General features: G+C 35.7%; 2 protein-coding genes and 1 long non-coding RNA gene across 7 annotated transcripts; 1 reads left to right on the plus strand and 2 right to left on the minus strand.

Moving 5' to 3' along the window:
- The first annotated feature begins 2,897 nt into the window (after positions 1–2,897).
- On the plus strand, positions 2,898–4,199 carry LOC113691074 (auxin-responsive protein SAUR71-like). Its single transcript, XM_072058390.1, has one exon. The coding sequence runs from the start codon at positions 3,097–3,099 to the stop codon at positions 3,520–3,522; it is 426 nt and encodes a 141-aa protein (XP_071914491.1). The 5' UTR covers positions 2,898–3,096; the 3' UTR covers positions 3,523–4,199.
- Positions 4,200–5,796: 1,597 nt separating this feature from the next.
- Positions 5,797–7,363, minus strand: LOC140011216 (uncharacterized). The gene is made up of 2 exons (XR_011818524.1): positions 7,012–7,363; positions 5,797–6,826 (listed from the first exon to the last, which is right to left on the minus strand). It is a non-coding gene; the product is annotated as an uncharacterized lncRNA (long non-coding RNA).
- A 1,303-nt stretch (positions 7,364–8,666) lies between these two features.
- LOC113690278 (nucleolar complex-associated protein 3) lies at positions 8,667–16,540 on the minus strand. 5 transcript variants are annotated; one of them, XM_027208120.2, is made up of 14 exons: positions 16,364–16,540; positions 15,612–15,776; positions 15,015–15,184; positions 14,710–14,919; positions 14,072–14,280; positions 13,837–13,939; positions 13,058–13,221; positions 11,933–12,071; positions 11,362–11,538; positions 11,160–11,281; positions 10,189–10,494; positions 9,729–9,868; positions 9,542–9,639; positions 8,667–9,260 (listed from the first exon to the last, which is right to left on the minus strand). In XM_027208120.2, exons 4-14 carry the CDS (start codon positions 14,755–14,757, stop codon positions 8,790–8,792), a joined length of 1,977 nt encoding a protein of 658 aa, XP_027063921.1. In that variant the 5' UTR covers positions 14,758–14,919; positions 15,015–15,184; positions 15,612–15,776; positions 16,364–16,540; the 3' UTR covers positions 8,667–8,789. The 5 variants fall into 5 exon arrangements, 4 of the variants coding, with proteins under 4 accessions (XP_027063921.1, XP_027063918.1, XP_027063919.1 ...); XM_027208117.2 differs by having other exon boundaries at positions 14,723–14,919; positions 15,612–15,854; positions 16,364–16,534; XM_027208118.2 differs by having other exon boundaries at positions 9,542–9,552; positions 14,723–14,919; positions 16,364–16,505.
- Between the last annotated feature and the right edge of the window lie 7,628 nt (positions 16,541–24,168).

Raw genomic sequence — 24,168 nt, forward strand, 5'->3', positions numbered from 1 at the left:
AGCTAGGGATCAGAAAGGGTGCAGGTGAGTTGTTTCTTTTAGCTAGATATGGATGGATATTACGAGTTCATTTGTCCAGGGAATGGATCTGCAGCAGCAAGCTAGCTAGCTAGCTGAGGCAGGCCGATGGATGCATGGGTGAGATATGCAGAGAGTTGGCTGAATTAAAAAAGTTGATGGCTGGAGTCTTCAATGCACGTGGGAGCGCTCCCTGCCTGCTGCTACCAGCTGCAACAGCATGGGAGCATATTTATACGCATGCAGCTGAGCTGCTGCTTCTTAATTAGTAGAAATTGATTTTAGGATATATATATATATATATATATATATATTTCAGGCCAGGGTAATTCCCCTTCAAATTCATGGAAGGGTAATATAATAGTTGTAGTGAAAAAGATTGACTGCACGCACTACCTGGTTAGAGTCTTTCAGAATTTAATATTCCATCTAATTAAATGGATATAAATGGGTTAACTCACTTATATCCGTTATTCATTTTATCCAATTCAAACCCGCTCAAATCACCCATTTTAACGCCTCTGCTCCCAGCATTGAATTCCAATCACATCGTTGCTAGCTAGCTTGAATTTCAATTCCATGCTCCTTAGGTATCAAACAATTAACTCAAGATCATTCACGTACGTGTTCATAGTCACTTATAATTTTAATTATAAGTGCTGATGCTCAACCGAAGATGCACCTTGCATCAGCACACCAGTTGCCTTTAACCTTGCACATCCAAAGCTATCCTCTCCTTCCTTTTTTTTTTTTTTGTCTCAATCATACCTTTTTCCTTCAAAAGCTTGATTTATAAGATAAAACAGCAGTTCCATAAAAGGTTAAGAATTAATGGATTTGTTTGGATTGTAAGTTATTTGAGATATTTTTACTGTAGCATTTTTTTTTTATGTGATGTATGTGAGATAAAAAAGTAATTGGGAAGATAAAAAGGTGTATTGGAAATTGTAATGATGATGTAAGCAAATAAAATTGGGGAAAATAATGCTCAATCCAACATATAGTAAATATATGTAAAAAGTGAATTTTCAAATCTGAATAGAGATTTTATGGATACGTTTGGACTCATTAATATATAAAAAAAAAAAAGATGAAATTTTAGACTATTTCCAAATGTTAAATAATGAAACTCATACCCAAAAAAAAAAAAAAAATCACCTGGTCAAGAGTAATAACCGCAAAGAAGTTGAAAACAAGCATGGATTCTGTGCAAGCTATAGTAGAGCTAAAAACAGAAAAGAAAAAAACACACAAACGCAAAAGAAAGAAAAGAAAAAGAGGCCATCTCGAGTGTCAGCCAATGTGATTATATATATATATACGGCTTTTGTTGGACCGCATTTCAGATGGCACGGCATGTGCCGCTCGTTTAGACGTACGTTCATAGGTTTCTGTTTCAAAAGGAGGCTGATGATCAATTGATAAAGTAGTAATAGAGCCAGGAATACCGTTGTCAAAGCCCGATGCGAGTGCCGCGACCGGGGGGCCAATTTTGTCTCCAGAGGGTAAATAAGCAAAACAAACGTCCACTGCTGTACCTAATTAGCTGTGTTTTAATCCATCCTTTACCTTGAAAATTCCAACTATTACCGATGCAACATCTTACGGTATACAGGGGAAAAAAAATTAATTATATGTACCTCTTTATTACCACCATTATTACAGTAGTAGTTCTGTAGCAGTAGCGTATGTTTGTTTTTTTATTTAGGATTAATCACAATTAATCCCCGTAAGTTATATCTCATTTATCACTTTATCCCTTGACCTTTAATTTTGCTCACTTAACCCTCTGTAGGACGAAATCACCCTTACATTATTTTAACTTTTCATTTACCTTTTTTCCTTTCTTTTATTTCTTTTTCTCTCTCTTCTATCTTTCATCCCTTCCAATAGAAAACTCTATATCAAAGGAAATTTTTATTTTGAGTTTGCTATTGCATTTTTGGGTGAAGGTTTAAAAGGTATTAAAAACTAATTTTGATTTTTTGTATGATGCCACGTGTTACAAATTTCAATTGATGATTATTAATCAGGTCACAATTTCATCTTATGATATTTTCTTGAAAATAAAATGAGAAACTAGAAAAGAAAGAGAAAAAAATCAAAATTACAAGAAATTGAAAGGCTAAAAAAATTGTATTTTAGAAAAGTGATTTGAATTTTTTTAATCATTTACGGAGAAGAGAGATCTCTACAATTTCTCTTTTTTAATTTCAATCATTAAGATGAAAATTTTTGTGGGAAAGAGAAAGGATTAAAGAAAGAAGCAAAGAAAATAAAAGAGCACAGAAAGGGAAAGGAAAAAAATAAAAGAGAAAAATAAGAGTTTAGAATAATAGAGGGATAATTTTGTCCAATGGGGGATAAAAGTGAAACAAAAAAATGATTAGGGAGTAAATGAGATATACTTTAAGGGAATTAATTGTGATTAGCCCTTTTATTTATTCATCAGGCATTTCTCAGCTATACTTAAAAACAGCTGGTTAAGTTTTGCTTTAAATGAATGACTTAATTAGTAGTAGTAATTAAATTTGATGACGGGTAGTTAGTAGAGTACACCGAAGAGACAAAAATAATTGTACCTGCCAAGTACTGCTTCCTACCCGTACGTACCTCTTTCAGCCCCTCGTCCTTTATTATTATTATTTTTGTTTGTGTGGATTGTTTATTCTGAATTCAACCATCCATCTTTTCTTTTCTTTTCTTTTCTTTTTTCCTTTTCTTTTTGTAGGGACTGGGGACTTAGGTAGGGATGATTATTGTATTCATTTTCTAACCTACTGGGACATAACAACCTAGGGCAGGAGGTGGGGGGTGGGGGGCGTTAAAGTACCACTAAAGGTACAACTCCTCGAAGCCTTTTTCCTCTTTTAAACAGCCTTGCCAATTAACCATACTGCTAGTACTATATATACGGCCCCCTCTGCAACGGCCTTTCCACTCTCTCTCTCTCTCTCTTTCCTCCGATACCAAAACAAACGCTCCTCCGCCTCCTATCTCTTCTCCTTACCATCTCTCTCTCTCTCTTCCCCCCCGAACTCGTCCCACATTCTCCGCCATTACTCACCCAAACTATCCATGAAGAACCTTATAAGGAGACTATCACGAGTGGCGGATTCCTCCCAATATTGTCAACTCAGATCGGAATCCGGGACCACCACCACCACCACGTCTAATTGTTCATCATCATCGTCGTCGTCGTTTACGAGAGCAAGAAAGCAGCGGCGAGGTGGGGCCGGAGTGCCGGAGGGTCACTTGCCGGTGTACGTGGGAGAGGAAATGGAAAGGTTCGTGGTGAGCGCGGAGTTGTTGAACCACCCGCTATTCGTCAACCTCTTGAATCAATCGGCACAGGAGTACGGTTACCACCACAGAGGCGTGCTTCGTATTCCTTGCCATGTCTTCGTCTTCGAGCGAGTCCTCGAGGCTCTTCGTCTCTCCCCCCATGACTACTCCCACCTTCAACATCTTTTCAACTCTTTCTCCGATCAAGACCTTCTCTAGCCAAACGTACATCAACAGTAGATATATATATACGTACATATATATATATATTTTTTGTTTGGTTAAGTTATAGGGAGGGAGCCAGCCAGCCAGCCGGCGTTGGTTGAAGATTACCGAGAGAGAGAAAAGGGGAGAGATATGTCATAGATATATATACTCCAATTAATTAATTTAGGGCAGGCTGCAGGTAATTAGAGAGTGAGATAGAGAATGAATTAGCGCGGGGGAAGTCAGATCTGAGACGATCTACATAGATATAGATGGATCGTCCGTTTGGTATAATCCAACACTTTGTCTTCTTCTCTTTTGTTTTGGTTTGTGTACATACGCTGTGGTGTCATCGTTCAAAGGACAAAAAATGGCAGCGAGTTTGGAGTTTTTTTTCTGTGAAAGCTGCTGTTAGGCCTGTAAGATGATATGATGATGGATTCATTCAGGAAAATGGACAGAATATTCCCTATCAACCAGCACCAAAGAAAAAAAAAACACACATAAATATCATGCCAGCACCAGCAGAAGACTAGTAGTATTTTTCTCTTCCTCGATTGCTGAAAGACTAGTACAATCACCACTTTGTTTTCTTTCTTTTTTTTTTATTTGTTTAAATTTTTTGTTTTGAACCAAATATACCAACTGCAATTTGTTTATTAATAGTCGAATGGCAAAGTACTTGATGATGTGGTTTGGTTGGGGCGTCATCTCATAATACTCAGGAAGCAAACTGTGTGCCTGCCTTGATATCAAAAGTTAGATGTGGTAGCGGACGGCTGGCGCAAAGGAACTTTCAGAGAGAGCAAAAGCTACTCTACTGATTTCATTCTCTCCCCCTTTTGTTGATATGATGATTTCTTTTCTGGGCAGAGGCTACCAACCAACCGCTAAGCAATTACCAACCAATGCCAAGTATAGTACTAGCGTGCGATATGGGCAAATTGCGCCATATGCCGCCTTTCTTCAATTGGGTGTTTCTTCGGTCCTTAGATTGGCTTAATAACTTCTTTTTTTTTTTCCCAACAATAGTTAAGAGGAAATCACAAATCTAATTTCACCGTGGAACCCCAAAAATCGGTAATTTTCAAAGCCCACGGAGGAGACTTAATAACTTGTCGCGCCCGGATTATGTACGGTTTCTTTGTGTGTGTGTGTGTGTGTGTGTGTGGAGGGGTAACAAAAATAAAAACTAAAGATCTTTTTTAGAAGAAGAAGAAGAAGAAAAAAACTACTGGCAGTCGGTGTCAAGTTGGATGCTTGCCATATACCATGCAACAAATAAAACACATTTTATAGCGTTGCACCTAAAACACAATTGGGTCTTTGCTTTGATTCCGTTTTTAACTCAAACTAGCCATGCATCGGATGTGCTATAGTGTCGTCTATTCTCAGTTACAAAGCAATCCTTTAAACACATGCACGACAGTTCTCTCCCTGATTTTCCGTTTACATCAAAATCCTATTTCTATTTTGAAACAGCACGGCGAAGCACATGTTATTTATTTGGATGGATTATCTCAGATATATATATATATATTATATATGATCGATCAGTTATTGAATGACTCTATATCTATCTATCTATCTGTTTCCCCCGTACGTGGTCTTCCTTCTTCTGCAATATATCCAATCTATCTGTGTCCCCGTGCTGTTTCGTATCCTCTTTTCTTTCTTTTTTTTTTTTTTAAAAAAAAAAAAAATTTCTTTGAGAGAACAAATTTTCAGAGTCATTTGTGTTTTCTTCTAACTACGTCGTGATTAACAGAATGGCGAGACTTGATTACAACATATTTACTCTTGGGAAGTATATATTGAGCTGCTTAATTAAAAGTAACCATTTTGAGCTACTTAATTAAAAGTAGCTTTACGATTCCTGAGTTGCTCTCAAAATTGATCTTAGAAAACTGGAATTATGTACTATGTTTTTAAGTTCACCAACCCCCAAAACAGTTGAAGGCCAAAGAGTGCCCGCCTCACGTCTTTGGAAGCATCTAGAGTTTTCTAATCAAAGTGGGTATGATTCTGATTGAAAATTAGGCTGAATGCTACCCTCTCTCTCTCTCTCTCTCTCTCTCTCTCTCTTTTGGATGGATCGACTCTGAAATGGAGTAAACTCACTAACTATGTCCTGCTCAGGGGCTCACAACACAGAGAAAATTATATCACAGATAAATACCCACCAGCACACACACACACACGCAGTACACGGAAAGAGCTAATTTTGGATAACGTACTACTTGAAACACTTACTGTAATAGTTTTTATGACGTAATACACATGAAATAAAAAATAATTAAAAATATAAACAGTGTATGATTATTATTATATACTGTAGTATACAATCTTTGGCTGATCAACCCAAGAAAAGCTACGCACCTACACCTACACGAAACGATTCCTCAAAATTGACTCCTCCTCCCATCAAGTATGAACTGGGATTCAAAGTTCAAGACACTACTGTCACGATATTTATTATTGAACTACTAAAATCGTCTCCATCAATTATCAATAGTAGGCAGTGTGTGTCTCTAAAAAAAAAAAAAAGAAGTGTTCACCTATTTGACTCGATCGATAGTGTGTGAACGTGGACTTTCAAATTGGAACAAACCCAAATGATTCGATTAGTTAATGGAATGCTACTGTATATATATACATACATGTCAGTACGTACGCGTTTCTGTATCAGCAGTTTGGAACAAACCCCAAATGATTAGTTAATCTTACCCTCCGATCCATTCGGTCTTCTCTGACTTAGCCTCCCCGAGCTCAACCATGGCTTCTCATTCCGGCTAATTTCATGCCAAAGCCACCATCAATTTTCTCGAGTCTTGACCGTACTGGAAGCTTGACTTGCCAGTTGCCGCCATGTATCGAAATAGACAGAGAAGAGATTATAAATTGCCCCCTTTCTGAACTCGATCGGTGCATGAAATGATCGAGCCAAGACATGCAGATGCCTGCTGGCAATGGCATGGATCAATGACATCATTTGAACACTTTTTCAAGCCGTTCCTTTCGGCGTCACTCTCATGGTTGGGGTTTTTTTTCCGGTTTAAACACGACCCGACCGACCCTTGGTGAGAAAACAAATTACTAATGTATATATATATATATATATAATGAATAATAACTAGTGCATTATTGTTATCATAGATCAAAACAAATCTCGGGGAGGGCATTACGCTGATGAGAAAAAAGGACAGCCGTCCGTCCGTCAATCAGGGCTTAAAGAATAAAGACTTGGCCGCCGATTGGGCGTGATTGATTGTTGTCATTCCTGACTCAGTGGTTTATTGCTTGTGTCCAAGTCGTCCTAATCACGAACCAGTATGAATAAACAACAGGATAAGCTTATAATAATAATGATCATCATGAGAATCATGGGTTGAGCAGAGATATGGTGGCAGTGGTACTTTGGAACTGCACAGCACAGAATAATACTAATAGAATACAGTAATAAAATGTCGCAAGTTAGCGATGATTAAACTATTGGTTCACCAGATTTCCGATGATCCACGCAATCAGCACCCACATGCTCTCAACTGTCAGTCACACCCGCCGGCCGGTGGGTAACTGCACTGCAGCAGCACTTTCCAACTGCTTGTTGTTGCAGTATATTACTAGTTAAGTAATTAATTTGTATTTGCAGCAGTATATTTTGATTTGCAGTTGCTGGTGTTGGTGATTCTTTCTCTGAATCGAAGACGACGAATAGATTCCAGCCGTACAACAACGTCGTGAGCGGGGTAGGCTACTACTAATATACGATAATAGTACTACATGCGACAGCTGGGATGACGGGGGATACGGTGCACATGCCCTTTGCAACGCCTCCTAATCATTTTCACAATTATACCCTTTTTTTTTTAGGTTAACAGAATAAAATAAAAAATTAATCGTTGTCAATCTCTCCTTTTTTTTTCCTCCTTCGAGAAGAGATTAGGAACTCATGATGCTTACTAACTTTTTTTCCTTAATAACTTCCCCGTAGTCCCACATTATTTCTCTGGGGTTGGAGGTTAGGTAGTTAAGTCCTCAAATTTATCTCAAGAGTTGTCGATTTTTGAAATTAAATTTGAGATTATGTTTAACTAACTAATTTCAAAAATCAAAAGTCTGAAAAAAAAAAAAAAGAAGAGAGTAGGAACTCATGATGCTTTATTATTTTATTAATGCAAGGGAACTCGAGTCCTCCTCGTCTCATTACTTCTTTGCAATTACTTTACCAATATGATGATGATGATGATGATGGCGTGTTTACTTTACCAGCTCAGAATCTCCGACTGCCTGCCTTCTCAATTACTATTAGATCCGTCTAGATGCTCTTATTCATCCATTTACAATTCATAATTACGTCATAATTATATTTAACTTTTAAATACACTCACATGTTTACATGAGTTTTAATACTCATTCTAATCCACCAACTATTTGCTTATTTACACTTTTTAACTTTTGTAAGTAGAAGGTCAAAGATGTTTGCATAGCATTAATTATTTCTAACATTTTCAACTTTTGTATTCTAATTTTTCCTACATTACATGAAACCGTAGCTGGTCAGGTTTGAATTTGCAATGTTAATCGGTCAACAAATTTTGAGCTCAATTAAAGAAAGACATTGAACCCATCAATCGATTTCTCTGATTTTGCTCAAAATGACCGGTCTTTTCTTCCTTTTTTTTTTTTTTTTTTTGTTTTTTGTTTTAGCACAATTGGATTTCGAAGGTTGCCCAAACCGAAAAGCAGCCCATCAACAGATCAACCGGCTGGGTTTTAAAGCAATGCTTCTGACCTTCCCACACTCTGATCCCAATAAGAACAGCTAAACTTTTATCTTACCGATCCAAAAAACCAATAGAGCCCAAAATTCACCATGACTCTGTTCTCTCCGTGCACTCATCAAGACCAGCCCAACTTCATTACCTTAAACAATCACTTTTATTTTACCTCAAACAACTCATTACCTTAGGTATTTTGTACGTGTAATATAATTTCTACCATCACCGTAGATTTAATGAAAGTTTGATGCTTTATTGACAAAAAAAAAAAAAAAAGAAGGTTCAACAAACTGTGAAGATTGCAAACTCTGCCAAAATAGCTAAGACCCTCTTTTCATGAACAATAACTCAAAAAGGAAATAAAAACTACTGAAATGGACGACCAATAAAAAGACTCATCCGCCATTGATTCAAGAATAGGACAACTTATACACCCAATACCAGGCCTCGAAAGGCCCAAAAGTAGGCAAACAACTTACAAGGCTAATCCTTTACAACTCATCTGATTCTCTTTTTCTGCTTTCTGTACTGTTCACATAATTTCAGAGACATATTTGTGCAATACAACTCAGTCCTCAATCTCTCGTTTTCTACAATGTTATCCAGTATCAAGAAATGCTCAGAGAGTTTATTTCTAACAGCATTTTCATCAGCTAAAGTCATCAGCTCATCTTTTGATGCACTGCTAATTGGGAAGGACAGTCTGCATCCCTTTTTTCTCTTGTTACTTGTTTTTTTAGTGTTGCTTGCTGGGATGAAAGATTCATGTTCATGAGACAGCTGAACAAAAGCTTGTTGAGGAGATATATTGGAATGAGAAACCTGGTTGCCCACAGTATTCATAGTTGAAATGCTTGAAGCCATTGTAGAAACAGCTGGATGGTAATGTTTAGTCAGAAGGTTGAGCTCCCAAAGGACTGAAGCAAGTGCACCGCTTAGGCCTGGGTCCGTAGCATAAGGATTGTATTTCTGCAAATTTTAAAGTGATCATGAACATCAGCAAGCAAATCCTAGTATCGTTCACAAAAGTGCAAATAATAACTGAATCATTGAACCCGTCCAAACAAATAGAAAAATTAATCAATGCGCATGCACATGTAAGTATGCAAGCATATACATGTTTGCACAGAACAGGTAATCTGAGGTGGCTGCAGAACTTTCAAGCCACATGAAAGATGCCATCCCATACAAAAGTCCAAATTGCACTGGCATTTTTCTTAATCTTCTTGCAGAAGAGACAAGAGCATTACCGCGATGCCACCTGAAACAGATCCACCACCGGCATCATTTTCTAGCAAATTCCGGCATTTGGCATTCTTGTGCAGAAGATGCCTCAAAGTAACTAAGGCTGAAAGAATTTCAAGCAAGAAACATCACAACCTTTTGTCATCACATCAAATATGCCAATTTGGTTGGATTTTTGAATTCAACACTTACCAGCCATGGACTCAGCAGAACCAAAGCTTAAAGAGAACGTGGCTAGACGTTTTACAAAAGCTGCAGCTCTTTGCGTATCATGTTGTCTATCATCACACAGCATTATTTTTAGAGCTTCAGCTAGCACTTCACCTTTATCCCTGCCAGAAAACTAAATGTATAACAAGCTAGCATGTGCAGCACAACACAAATCTCCAGAAAACAGTTTCACCTCCTAATCCTTGCCTCCTTTTCTCAACCAGCTTCCCGGTACAATGAACAAACCAAACATATTAAGGACAAATGACTTAAGTGCTGGTATGTCAAATTTTACCTTTGACAAACTTCATCAAAATTTAATCCAGGGAACCAAAAAAAGGATACTTAAAAAGATCCACATTATAGCTAAGAATGATTCTTTTGAATACGTTCACAAAGCAACATTTTCTCAAGCAAATCATTTTTATAGCTGCATATTTACCTTCCTGGTCTATACTCAAGTATCAGACCATAAAGTTGGACAAAAAACTCCTGCAAGTCAACATTGAGGGCCTCCAAATTGTTTTTCATTACTTTGAATGCAACAATGCAGCATTGCAGTCTTTCGGATACAGTTAAATGATGTGAATCATTTTTTTGGGAACCAGCTCCAGCAAGTTTTCTCAGATAATTCATCAGATCAGCCATGAAGTCTAGGTCAATTATATGTGAAAATTTCCCAATTCCATTCAAACATGGAGCAAGCAGCGGAAGACTGAAAGATTCCCCCATTGAACTCGCTAATGATCTGCAATCCACAGACGAACATAAATGACCTACTATGACAACTTCATCTCCTCAATGATAGAACACTGACAGAAAAGGTAACCACACTCACAGAAACAGTGTCTTTTTATTCAGTTTGTTTGCAAAGAATATTTCATAATGCAAGGTTCAGAGACTCATATTACAATTTCCATCAAATTATTAAATGACTGGTACAGGTATAAAAGATCAGATGTTCTCTGAAAGAAGAATTTGTGACCAAGCTGGTAAGACCATCCGAAAAGTACATGCTACAACCAATATATTAAATTGATAACGAATCACCTGATTCACAGGAAGAAAACCAAGGCCAGAAATTAATTAGTAGAAAAAGCTGAAGTATTCGCTGTATAAAATATGACAATAATTGTAACTACGCATGTAGTTCCAAAATGTGCTTAAACTACTGATTTAGAACTATAATTGTAGAGACTCAAACTCCTCCAATACTTATTCAAACTCCTCCAATACTTTCATATACATCACAATATCTATCAAATAAACTTATTTGAATTTTTCAACATTACAACAGTTGGCACTGGAACCATCGAGCTCCTCAGATGAAAAGTTGTTTTATCAACTGTAAAAGCCATATCATCTACAGAAATTGCATTTACTAAAGGTTAGATGACTGAAATAAACACCTACTGCATAGCATGCTTTAAAATGCGAAAGAATGTTTGAAATACAGCTGACAGAGTATCAGACTGCATCCTTCTCCGCTCTGCAACATCTTGGGCAAATGAAGCAGCCTTATAGTCTGCTTTCACCTACAACAGCCAGCAACATTTAAGAAAGATTCACAGAATTCTATTTAAAAAAAATGAAGCCCATATATGAACAAAAGTACCTCCTCTCGTGTCTTTGATATGATTTCTTGCCTACTTCTCTTGTTCTCACTAGCTGGCAATTTGTTTGGCTCCACAAGCTTCCTCTTCTTTTTAGAGTTCTTCATTTTGGTTTTGTTATCCACCTCAGAACTTTCAGGTTTCCCGAGATCCTCATCAAATGATAGAGACATAAAAACCTGAGCATCCAGCAGAAATAAATCAAGGTTATGGGGGAACAAACCACCAGAACAAATGGCATGTCCCAGGAGGACAACAGTTGCTTTGCACATTTTAGGCTTAGCACATTGCTTGAAGAAACAATTCAACCTTAGATAGGCCATATGCTGGGAAACCTTCACTAAGTCATCTAAAAAATATTTTTTTGCGAACTAGCTAGACACAATTTTTTCTCCCTAATAAATACATCAAATCAAAACTCTTGGCAATTTAATATGCTATAAATGGAGGAGCAAACAAATTCTGCTGGTTGTCTATGTGACCCTGGGATATCACATGACCCAGACATGATTAACATGAAGCCCTGTTCAAGAGACAATTCAAATAATCAAGTATAGTCAGGACAGTTCTTACGTCAATAGAATCAGGATGCAACTGGCAGTTGTGAACTTTCACAAGTTCAGCGATCATTTTAACAGCCTCGACCGTAGCCTCACCCCCATGTTTTCCCTCATGTTCAAAAAGTGATTTAACCGTAGCACAGCAGAGTTTCCTGTAAAGAAGCAGCAAACAATCATTTGAGACACAAATGACTAAGTGAAAGAAATAAGAAACATAGAAACACATCTTGCGTGTACATGTGAAATAAACATCAAAATAGCTGAGGAACGAATTAAGTGGTCTAATGGACAGAAAGCAGCAGTAACCGCAGCATAATAGGATCACAACCAACTTGGTCACAACAAACCCTTTGTAAGCTAAAATTCTTGGCGACATCAAGGATAAGTTTCCCTATAGGTGAACAACTCCCATTCCACTAAGAACATATGCCCTTTATTTCCCAAAGAAATAAGCTCCCTGAATTTCAATTTTTCCCTTCTCTTACATGTATATGTTTCTTTGGCTGAGTTGGAGGTGGGAAGAAGGGTTGGTTGCACTTAATTAAGTGTCTACTCACTGTGGCGATCTAGAATACCAATGCTATATTTTGGCAGCCCAAGATGTGGAGTTAACTTGACGGAAATTTGACCTCCCCTCTATGCAGTTCCAGTAAACAAAAATGAGTCAAATGATTGCGAACTGTTGATATTACAAAGACTCGTATTGTTGGCGTATGATGTAACAACATCCTTGTGGTGCATGATTGTCATGTTTTATTCTGGGGCGCTTAATTCGAAGTTTAGCATGCTCTATCATACCTAAGATTAAGGATGTTTTACTTAGCAAAGTGAACAAATAAAGCAATGGATCTGACACCTTTTGGTTCTCAACCACCAATCACATCATTAGATACTTTCACCACAAATCACATTAATGTTGTGAAGCCATTGAGCTTGCTGAATAAGTATATCCTCAAAACAACAAAAGAAAACAGACCTTTCAGATCTTAAAAAATAAGACATTAAAGGCTAAATGTACACACTGGCTTTTCAGAAAAAGAAAAATCATTCACCTGTTCCAAAATTAATGACTCAAACATGCTAAATGCAATGGAAGTTGACATATACAAGTATCTTGAAAAAAAGGAAAATGACCGACCTTACAACATCATCCTGGGAGCTTATGCCTTTTACAACAGCCACTAACAAATTGTCTCGGAAGTTAAAATGTGGAACTGCCTCAAGCAGAGTGCATATACAACGCATCGCCACACGCTTATACACAGCCTGCTCCTCAAGTGCTATCAATTTCTGCACAAATGCCTGTTGATGCATCAAAAGAGAACGCAAAGTTGTCAGCATAACTCTGCATAACATGTACATATACTCCAATCAACTAATGCAATAAATTTAATCGTTCATAATAGTGATCCTATCCCAACACTCTGGTCAAAAACCAAGAATATTTCATATCAAGCCAAAAATTAGTTTCACAATGTTTATCAGTTCGCAGTCCAACTGGTTACCTAGTTTTAGTATTAACTTGGACGGGCAAACTAGCCAGTTCCCAGTCCAACCACTCGAACTGACCGGTTTGATGCAAGTTTTAAAACACCAATCAGGACAAGAGCATTACTAACTAAAACTAAAATTAATAGTAAAAGACGGTAAGTTGATAACATGGTAAGTAAGCACTGTCCAACAAAATAATGAAGGGTAAAACAATTCCTGAAAACTCTCCCTCAAAAGGCATTCAAAATCTTGAACACAAACAGCCAAGCATTGTCCAAAATATGTCAACAACGATAAGGTAGTCATTTTTTCAACTCAGAAAGCAGCACCAAATAGGTCAGCAAATCTTAGCTAGGAAGAAAACACAAGGTTTGAGTTTAAAAGCTCAATGCCTGCAAAAACTGTTTCAGAAGGTACATATCAAACCTTGTAGGCAGTTAAGAGGGTTGACTCGTACAAGCGAGTTTTTTTAACAGCTTTAGAAACCAGCATTTGCTGTTCCTTTTCTGTGGGCAGTCGGATACGATACCTGCATTACAGAACGGAAAAGTTGTCACAGTTGTATGTTCGTCTATACATATGTTTTTGAAAAAGAAAATAAAACTCATCTTGAAAAACAAGAAAAGCAGAAAACTTAAAGAGTCCGAAGTAAAACTTCTACCCAGGAAGAATGTCTTTGAAAACAGCCAACAAAGATTTTAGCCCCAGTATCACTATAGAGTGATCTCCATCTTTTGCAATCTGCAGCATCTCCCTAAGAGATTTGATGTTAGATTCTGGATCCACGAGTAGTGCAGTTCCCAGCTCAGCAAGTCTATATTTCTTCTTTTCATTGGCTTCTTCAGCAGTGAGCTCCTTTTTCACCTCATCCTAATATGTAAAAGTGCCATGCCAATAACAGATTGCAGACAAGCAACAATTAGGAACTTCTGCTTCAGATATAAAACAGTGGAAATTAGAAAAATGATGAAAGATAATCCAAAGAATCTAAAGGGAATGACTGGGTTGAATCAACTTCTTTCTCATTGTTAGAGTTTTCTTTTTTATACCTTTTTCTTCTATAAAAAGAGTAGAAAGAAAGTTAAAGCTTTTAAAGTACTACAGGATACACTAATGAGCATGTAGAACACAAGGCACTCTGTATCTTTTGTGCCCGGAATTCTTTGTATCGTTTATACATTTGAGTTGCCCATATAGTTGTATTAGGGAATTTAAATTGGTACATATGGTGTGCCAGCGTACAAGTATATGTGTTCTGTATATCTATATAAGCAAACCAAACACAGATTTGAGATGTACATGGGCTATATACCAACACTTCTGACTGAGGTGCTTGCCGCACCTCATCTGATTGAGCTGTCTCTTTAACTTGTTTCTTGGCTTCTTTCCGCAACTTTTTCTGTTTTGCCCTCTTTTCTGCTTTTGTCAACTTGACCATGGGTGTTGCTGTCCCATTGTCTTCACTGGCAGCAGTAGCTTCAGTCTCAGATTTTTTAGCTGCGCTTGGCACTGCAACATAAGCAAGCAGGTGCAATCAAATTACACTTCAGCATACAACAATCAGCCATCATTGATCAAAAACCAAGACAAAACCCAATTTATACCAGTTCGGTAATAAAGTTTTCCATCCAAAGTCTTCACTGGAAGTGCATCAACAGGATCGACCTCAACCTCATCTTCTTCCTTGTCTTTATCAGCTGATTTCTTCCTTAAACGTCTCTCGTACATAGACTCTAAAGCATCATCCTTCACATCCGCAACACGAGTAACATGCCTTTGAAGTAAAATAAACCAAGCTCATTATGCAAAAGTAAAATGAATGTATGTCAAAAGCCAGCATTAGATACTAGAATAAGTAGTTAAAAGATAAGAAACCACAAAAGAAACTAAGGCCTCGACGTTGGAGATTATCGATCCATGCAAATTGTGAAGCTCAAACACTTAGCCAGACAATCAAATCCTTTGGAAATATAGCAATGCATAAACAGATAGTATTTAGCAAATGGGAACGGAAGCCGGCAGCAGAAACAAAGAGAAATTACAGTTCAACCTCCATCCTACTAAACATGATGAAGTTTCTTCTTTTTCTTTTTTTCCATGTTTCAGTACAGAGAAACATAAAACAATTATTCCTTCTTTTCTAATTAATGCATTGATATAGATGGTAAAGGGAAAAAAATTAAAAGAACAAAGCAACTCACTTGGTAATGGATTTAGTGTCCAGATTGGATACAAATCCGGCATAGTCTCGATTCTGGTCGACGAACTGCAAGTCCTCGTCAGAGACTTGAATTTCATCGTCGGGCACTTCCGGCGGAAGCTCAGGCGGCAACACTATCTTCTGCTTTTGCTTCTTCCTCATTTTACTGTATCAAAATCCCAGCAGCTTTGCTTAAGGTCATATAATTAGTCCTACTTTCAAAAAAAAAATGCTGCTGGGAAATCTGAGAAAGAGCGGCAAGAGATAAGAAACAATATCCCACTACACCACAGCCCACAGGAATAATGATGTAAGAAAGACTATAATGTATCCTCGAGCAATAGAAGTCGACGGAAAATCAGTGCTTTCCACAGAAATGCTCTTCTAACTTGCTACTAGACCAGAAATTCAGTTCACTTGCGATGCCCAACCCCTCCCCTCCAACCCACACAATCATGCGCAAGCTGCTGCAACTATTACGATCAGTAAGCAAGAAATATTAGCATTCCAAACAAAAGACCTACAACTCCTAGTCGTCACAGCAGCTAGCCACAGGCAAATGAAATGCGATAACCCCAATAATTCAAGTTAATTAGCCAGCCCAAAAGCTTTGATTTAACGAATATTGATTGGAAACTCAAAAACCTAGAACCAGAAAAAGAGACAGACCCGTTCCCTCCTAATTATCAAACAATTTAAGCGCACAAGGATAACAAAGACGAAGATGTCAGCAAGAAAAAGATGAAGATTTACCTCCGATCACTTGCCGACGAAGATATCAGCTCGATCTGGGATTCTGGTTGGGCAAAATTTTAGGAGGATTTAGACAGAGAGGATGGGTTTAGTTGAGTAGTGATTAGAACTGAGGGGAATGGGAGGCGACGGCGGTAACCGCGAAGGAGGGACGGAGGAGGAATTGAGAGGGATAATAAGGGGTTTTGTTACTCTTGTGTGTATAAATATACAGGGAAAATCGTCCAACACGTCCCTCATACTTTGCAAAATAACTTTTTTCGTCCCTCACTTTTAAACGTATAGTTTTATATTCCTTATATATTCACATCGGACAAATTTAGTCTGTAACTAGATTTTCGATCAGGAATCCATCATGTGTAAGGCATGTGATCATTTTTTAAAGGTAAATTTATCAAATTATATTTTACATAATCTGATCTATAGTCCTTCATATTTTATAAAATAAATTTTTTCGTCCCTCACATTTTATAAAATAATTTTTTTCATCTCTCAAATTTCACAAAATGAATTTCTTCATCCCTCACATTTCAACAAATGAATTTTTCATTTCTCACTAATTATGTGTGTGAGTACATTTTTTTAAACACATGTATATGTCTATTTGATTTTACTTAATAATAGTAGCATAAACACATGTATGTAATTAGGCCCAACTTGTGGGCTATCTTCTTTTTTTGTATGATTATAACTAATATTTACCAGTAGAACCTTAATTTGCATATTCTTATTGTATTTTAACCGAAAATAACTTTATTGGCCAACTTGACAATGAATGCAATATTATTTACTAGTTAATATCAGATGAAATCAAATAATCACGTATAATATATGGTATTCGTATTATTAAGTGAAATCAAATAAACACATACATATATTTATACTATTCGTATTATTAAGCAAAATCAAATATACATAAATATGTATTTAAATGTATTCACACACTTTTTTTTTTAGGGTTTCCCTCACATACATAATTAGTAAGAAATGAAAAATTCATTTTTTGAAATGTGATGGATGGAAAAATTCATTTTGTGAAATGTGAGGCATGAAAAAAAATCATTTTATAAAATGTGAGGGACGAAAAAATTTATTTTATAAAATTTGGAGGACTATAGATCAGATTATGTAAAATATAATTTGACAAATTTACCCTTCAAAAATGATCACGTGCCTTGCACATGATGGATTCCGACCAAAAAATGATCGGAAACCTAGTTAGGGACTAAATTTGTCCGATGTAAATATGTAAGGGATATAAAATTACACTTTTAAAAGTGAAAGACGAAAAAAGTTATTTTACAAAATGTGAGGGACGTTTTGGACGATTTTCCCTATGTAAAATATAATTTGACAAATTTACCTTTAAAAAATGATCACGTGCCTTGCACATGATGGATTCCGGCCAAAAAATGATCGGAAACCTAATTAGGGACTAAATTTGACCGATGTGAATAGGTAAGGGACATAAAATTACACTTTTAAAAGTGAGGGACGAAATCATTTTACAAAATGTGAAGGACGTTTTGAACGATTTTACCAAATATATATATTTTTTATGGGGGAACGGGGCTGGGAATAGAGTCGTTTTAAGGCGGGAATGTCCCGCCCTATTTCTACCCAAGCAGGACAGCCTCATTGCCATCCCTACGCAGGAACGAGGGAACAATGATCTTAAACCCTAGTCACTCGGTCAGTCCGGAGTGACCCTCCCCGACCCGGGCATTTATTTTTTTGAAAAAGGGTTAATTTCACATACCTCTCTAAGGTTTTTAACAATTGCAGGAAACTCCCTTCAATTTCTACAAATTACACCTATTTCCCCTATTTTCACTATTTAAGTAACATTTTAGATCCAAAAGGCTATATTTTTTTTCCAAAATTCTTATAATGCTATTGAGTTATAATTCACAACAAAAATGTAAAGAAAAAAATTATTTACTTTTTCTATTTCATTTATATTTATTTCCTACCATTATTACCTATTTATCAACATCGAAATCACTACTAAATAAACACTTATCTTTGCTTTAATGTTTCATTTTTACCTAAAAATTTATGATAGATACCAATGCATCATCATATATCCTAAAACTCACCTACAATTTCATAACAATATCATTTTTTACTTAATATACTACAATATTTGTCAATATCCATAAATTTCAATTCCATGTCTGTCACCTTTTTAATACAAAATAATCTAAATCATCACTACTAATATCAATATCCAATATATTTCATTGACACAGAGTTCAAAATCAATCAAATTATCTATATATGAATAATATCAATAATTGTAAATAAAAAATAGAAACACAATGCAGTTATAAATATATACTAAAAACACTTGTTTTCATAATAATCATAAACAGTGTAATCTATATTTAGTTCTTATTCTACTTCTTATCTTTAATTTTTATTTTTATCATTGTCAGTATTTTCATCTTCATCTAATTTGATAATGAAATTGGCACTCAATTTTTCATTCGACAATTTCAATTTGATAATACCTATCAAAAATTGAAAACAAAAATGGGCGCAAAGAAACTATTTACTAATAATGAAAAATCGAGAATTTGAAATAAATACCAAGATATATAAATATTGGTGGTTTAATGTGTATGGTGATTTTATTAGTAGTGACAGTACACATTTGATTGATAATAATAAATAAATGAGTTTGACAAAAAAAATAGATATATGAGAAAGAGAATAAATAGTTAAATGAAAAAAACTATAGTTTGAATTATTGGTTAATAATAGATAAGAGATTGTTAATATTTGATAGAATTTTTCAATGAGTTGACAATTAATAAAGGGCATTATTATCTTTTTATCACAACAAATGAGGTATCTGTAATTATGTAAATTTCAAGAGAGTCGAGTGAAATTGTCGAAAACCTCAAAGGAAGGTTTCTGAAATTATCCCAAAAAAAAAATCATGGGATTGTGTGTTTATTTTGATTTTATTGGGCCATGATAGGCCGGCAAATGGCATTGGGCCTTCTATTTGATACCAACACAGCACTGTGAACTGAATAAGCCATTTAGGGCCCATTTTCTTCCCTTTCTATTGAGGATTTGGGCCAACTTGCTTAATATGATATTCTTTTTCTCTCATTCTTAACGAAAATGAAGTACTTCTAATTTTTTTTTTTTTTTTATCATCATGATAGATTTTATGTTATAACTACTTCTACTTTATATTGGAGGGAAGGGAGATCTAAAGAGGTGAAAGAAAATATGGTACATGTACTCTACGCTAGAGGGAAGGAGGACCTAAAGAGATCAAAGAAAACTCGATGAACCACTACCAGTCAAAACATTTGATTTCTTGATCTATATCCAAGGAAAATTTTAAAATTTTTTTAATGGCCAACTACTCTAAAAGTAGTTAGTTGAGTACTTCTGATCCACAATGCATTTATTTGGAACTGTTGAGGGGGGTGCAAACATTTTTTTAAAATATGTATATGTATTTTTTGCTTTCAGTCAATCGCTATCTTAATCGAACATTTTTGGCTTTATAATATTGACTTAAACACCCTATTTCCAGCTTCCTCATAAAACATTATTAAAATGAAATTGAACCCACATTAACCATGACAGACTCTACTTATTATTTATACCCTAACACAAGAGTTTATTTTAAATTGTAATTTTTTGAATTTGTTTAATTGTAAAAGTTTTGGTTCCTTGTATTGTGTAGAACTTCTCTTCTTCGCTTACGTTGAGTTATACTGTCATTATGTGGTAGCAGAGTAAGGCCCTGGGGTGGATGCAAAGTGTATGTATAGAAATTGCTACAGTATTTCATTACTCCACTTGCGCGAGATGATGAGAGAGCAGTAAGGTAATTGGTGTTGGGATTTGTGTGCCCATAAATAGGCCTGTCAACGGGTCGGGTCTAGACCCGGATCCGGACCGGATCCGTGAAATTATTGCGGGTATGGGTAGGGATTTAATTCCGTTTCCCGGATCCGGATCCGGATCCGTTTTGTCAAACAAAAAAACGGGTCGGATACGGAATATAGTATTCCGACCCGTATTAGACCCGGATCCGGATATAAATGAATTAATAATTTAAAAAATATATATTTATCAATATAATTTGATTAGGGTGATGTATTTTAATAAAATTAATTTGATTTCTTTTCTTATTTGGTTTTTTCTTTGCATTAGTTAGAAATTAGTTTACAAATATATTTTTTCTCATTTTTATTAGAAATTATAAAATTTGGTAAATTTGTTCGGGTAGACCCGGATCCGGATCCGGAACATAGAATAAAAGACCCGTCGGGTAAACGGGTCGGATCCGGATCCGACATAGTAATTCGGGTCCGGGTCCGGAATAATGAATTCCGGCCCGGACCCGGCCCGTTGACAGCCCTACCCATAAACAGTTCAGTCTCGCAACCAGGTTCTAATACCATTTTTTAGGATTTAAATACGAAATAAACAACTATTGATATATCAGATACACAATAATTTAATGACAAATAAATCACAAATATGAAAGATAAATGATACATAAAAATTTAATATGGTTTGATTCCATCATTAAACATACATCCATAGAGAGAAATCCATTCTTTATTATAAGAGAAAAATTCTATACAATAATATAATTTGAACCCAAATGCAATAATATATCATTTATAATCTCTCCCAAAAACCCCCATGTATAAGGCTACGTTTAACCTCTTGTGTGCTCTTATGTATTATTTTATAGTATGTCAACTCACCTATTTATAAAAAAAATATTATTTTGTAAAAAATCAAACAACAATAGGAAATCAATGCTAATTCATAAACTTATATAGAATAAAAAATTTATTGACTACTATTTCAAGTAATTAAAACCAATTAAAAAATTAATTACTTCCACTCAAAATAAAAAAATTTTCTAAAAGAGATTAAGTTAATTTCCTAACAAATTTCCATTTTGACGAACATTTCTTTTACTAACCATTTGATTTTAACTACCAAATAATATGGTAGCGAACCACACATTCGAATCAATTCAATTTTGGCATCAAATTGATTCGATCGACAAATTAACATGTATAATTATCCCGAATTTAATCTCCAGTTGACTCGCAAAAAGGTGTCTCAATTCATCATATCTCGTTGTAGGATTTTTTTTTTCTCACCATCCCTTGCAATTCGGAATCTCCTTTTGTGAGTTATATTTCTGATCATTGGGGCAACTAAATAATAAAATCATCGTACTTCTTCCTATTCTTAGAACCGATCGGCTATGTGTGATTTTCATCGATTCAAGTTCAAAATCAACATTAGATTTCACTTTTTTCTTAATTCTTGAATCACCTGTCTAGATTCACAGTCAAGTATTTCATACTTTCCGACTTTTCATCATTCACTATTAATTTTTTTTGCCAAATCATGGAAACAAGGATATCAACTATTAAATTGTTGAATTAATACATGTACCAACTCATTTGATCTAAATAGTCAATCAGGATTTAACCACGAACCCCGCTCTAATATCAATTTGTTGAAATTCAAGTGCTTGTGAGCCGCCTAATTTCGCAATAAATTTCTGATACTACTTGTTAAGATACAATTTAATTAGAAATAAACCACAAGTATGAGAAGGTAAATGAGATACAAAAATTGAACATGGTTTGACTCCATCATTGAGTTTATATCTACAGAAAAAAAAAATCTGTTATTTATTGTGAGAAAAAAATCATATAAAATAATATAATTTGAATCCAAACCCAACCCTTGTATACTATTTTTTATCTCTTAAGAACTCCCTCTCTCATCTCTATGTATAAGGTTATATATCGTTTGACGTCTCTTGCGTGTTACTTTATAATATGTCAACCCACCTACTTATACCGAATATTATTTGGTCAAAAATCAAATAACAACCGAAAATCAATGCTAATTTTTAGACTTATATAGAATAGGAAATTTTTTAGTTACTATTTTAAATAACTAAAATCAATTAAAAAACGAATTACTAATTTTCCAACCGTTAGAGCATAAATAACCACATGATGACTTCAGTCAAAGCTTTAATGTTTAGCAGAGCAGCAGTGGTAGTCTATTCCAGGCGGTGGGTGAGCAACTTTTAAATCCATTTGAAAACATTAAACCAAAGGAGCAGTCATCATAAATGCCTTAATTAGCGCCATGATGATGAACCTCTAGCTGCCTGTACTTCTTGGCTAAGGACATCCCTTTCGACGAAATTTAGGTAAATACTCTTTTCCATCATTAATTCAGAGGGTGGTCTATAAATTTATGAACGAGAATGCCTTTTCTTTTATTGTATTATGATAATATTATAATATCGTAATTAGTAATTCACCTCTCAAGATATATACAGCTATATATATATATATATATAGAAGTGTGTGTGCGCGGGCGCGCGAGTTCTCTCTACGTACAATCATACAAGTTGGCAAAAACAGTTGTCGAATCAAATGTTCCTTGTATATGCTGTTGGCTGCTCGAGTACCCTAAATTCATGAAACAAAGTCCTTGTCGATAGTCAAGACTCCAGAATGGCTTTTGATAACGAGACGAGCACGCATCCTTTCATCAACCAATGTGTGCGTATCCATTAATTAATTCAAGGAAATACACATACCTTCGCAAAGGGGTTCCTTTCCTGTACTTTATTTATTTATTTATTTTTACCATAATTTTGGTTATTGTGGTTGATTGAAGTAAATAGCCAAAAGCAGACAAAATGCTCCGGAACTGAAGCTTTTATCAATTCAGATAACTATTTGAACTCCTAAATTCTGAAGCTTTTGTTGTTGTTCTTCTTTTTTTTCTTTTTTTTTTTTGTTCTTCTTTCTTTTTCCTTTCCTTTGGGATCTCTTAATCTAAAACTAGTGGGCCTTCTTGAAGGTAAAAATAAAATTAAAAAAAAAATATAGGCTAAAGAATCAAGATCTCTGTATTAATAGTCATGATTAATTTGTACAGCTTCCAACCGCAGCATTTTAATAATTCGATTTCGTATATGTGTGTGTATATGTATTTATGAAGGAGCAGACTTGAGCAATATTGATGGCGAGACGGGACCTATATCTACTGATATTTATAATCACTTATGAATCCTATCCTCCATTATGGTTGCTGCGGCTACGCAGCTTATTATTAGAGCAGGAGTCGTAACGTTGAAAGAGGGATGACGGATAATTGTGGGAGCATGAATGAGTTATGATAAATTTATGAATGCAGGGAAAAAGATGGTACAGTAGCAGTATTATTGATGATTTGCTCTTCACTGAATGAATAATGACGGCAACAACCAAAACCAGAGCCAGAACCAGAACCATTGCGCGCATGCAGATAAATTCATTGAATTGCTGCTAGCTCTCTTGAATAACGTTTTTAATTTAAGTTGCAGGCATGCCAGTGGATGCCCGGCGATTGAATACAAGGCCAGTGAAAGCAATAAACAACCCGCCGGCCTCTCCCCCAAAGTTAAAACGTAAAAGCCACAGTTGCGTATGATGACACACCAAAAAAAAAAAAAAGAAGGCGGCCCCAGCTAGCTGAAAATGCAGCTGCCTCTCTCTTTGACGAGCACCAGTACTTGAATCCGCTTCCTTCATTGTGATGAAACATATGATGATGATGATGACGACGAGCTCGCTTTCCTCATTTATGAATGTGTGTCTACCGCCCAAGGATGCATGCATGGTACTTAGTACTATATACAACAACAACAACAACAACAACAAAAAAAATGAATGAAAGGGACCCTTTGTGGGCAAAACATAATTTCATATTTTCTCTGAGGTTTTTTTTTT

Source organism: Coffea arabica, chromosome 7e, assembly GCF_036785885.1.
Source record: "Coffea arabica cultivar ET-39 chromosome 7e, Coffea Arabica ET-39 HiFi, whole genome shotgun sequence".
In the NCBI taxonomy this organism is placed as follows: domain Eukaryota; kingdom Viridiplantae; phylum Streptophyta; class Magnoliopsida; order Gentianales; family Rubiaceae; genus Coffea; species Coffea arabica.

Excerpts from the sequence above, each read along its gene's own strand:
- LOC113691074 (XM_072058390.1), top strand. The coding sequence starts at position 3,097 with ATGAAGAACCTTATAAGGAGACTATCACGAGTGGCGGATTCCTCCCAA.
- LOC113690278 (XM_027208117.2), bottom strand. The coding sequence starts at position 15,772 with ATGAGGAAGAAGCAAAAGCAGAAGATAGTGTTGCCGCCTGAGCTTCCG. Across the intron at positions 15,185-15,611 it reads GACACTAAATCCATTACCAA|GCATGTTACTCGTGTTGCGG; the intron begins GTGAGTTGCTTT and ends TTTACTTCAAAG. Across the intron at positions 9,869-10,188 it reads CTTGAGTATAGACCAGGAAG|GGATAAAGGTGAAGTGCTAG; the intron begins GTAAATATGCAG and ends GTTTTCTGGCAG.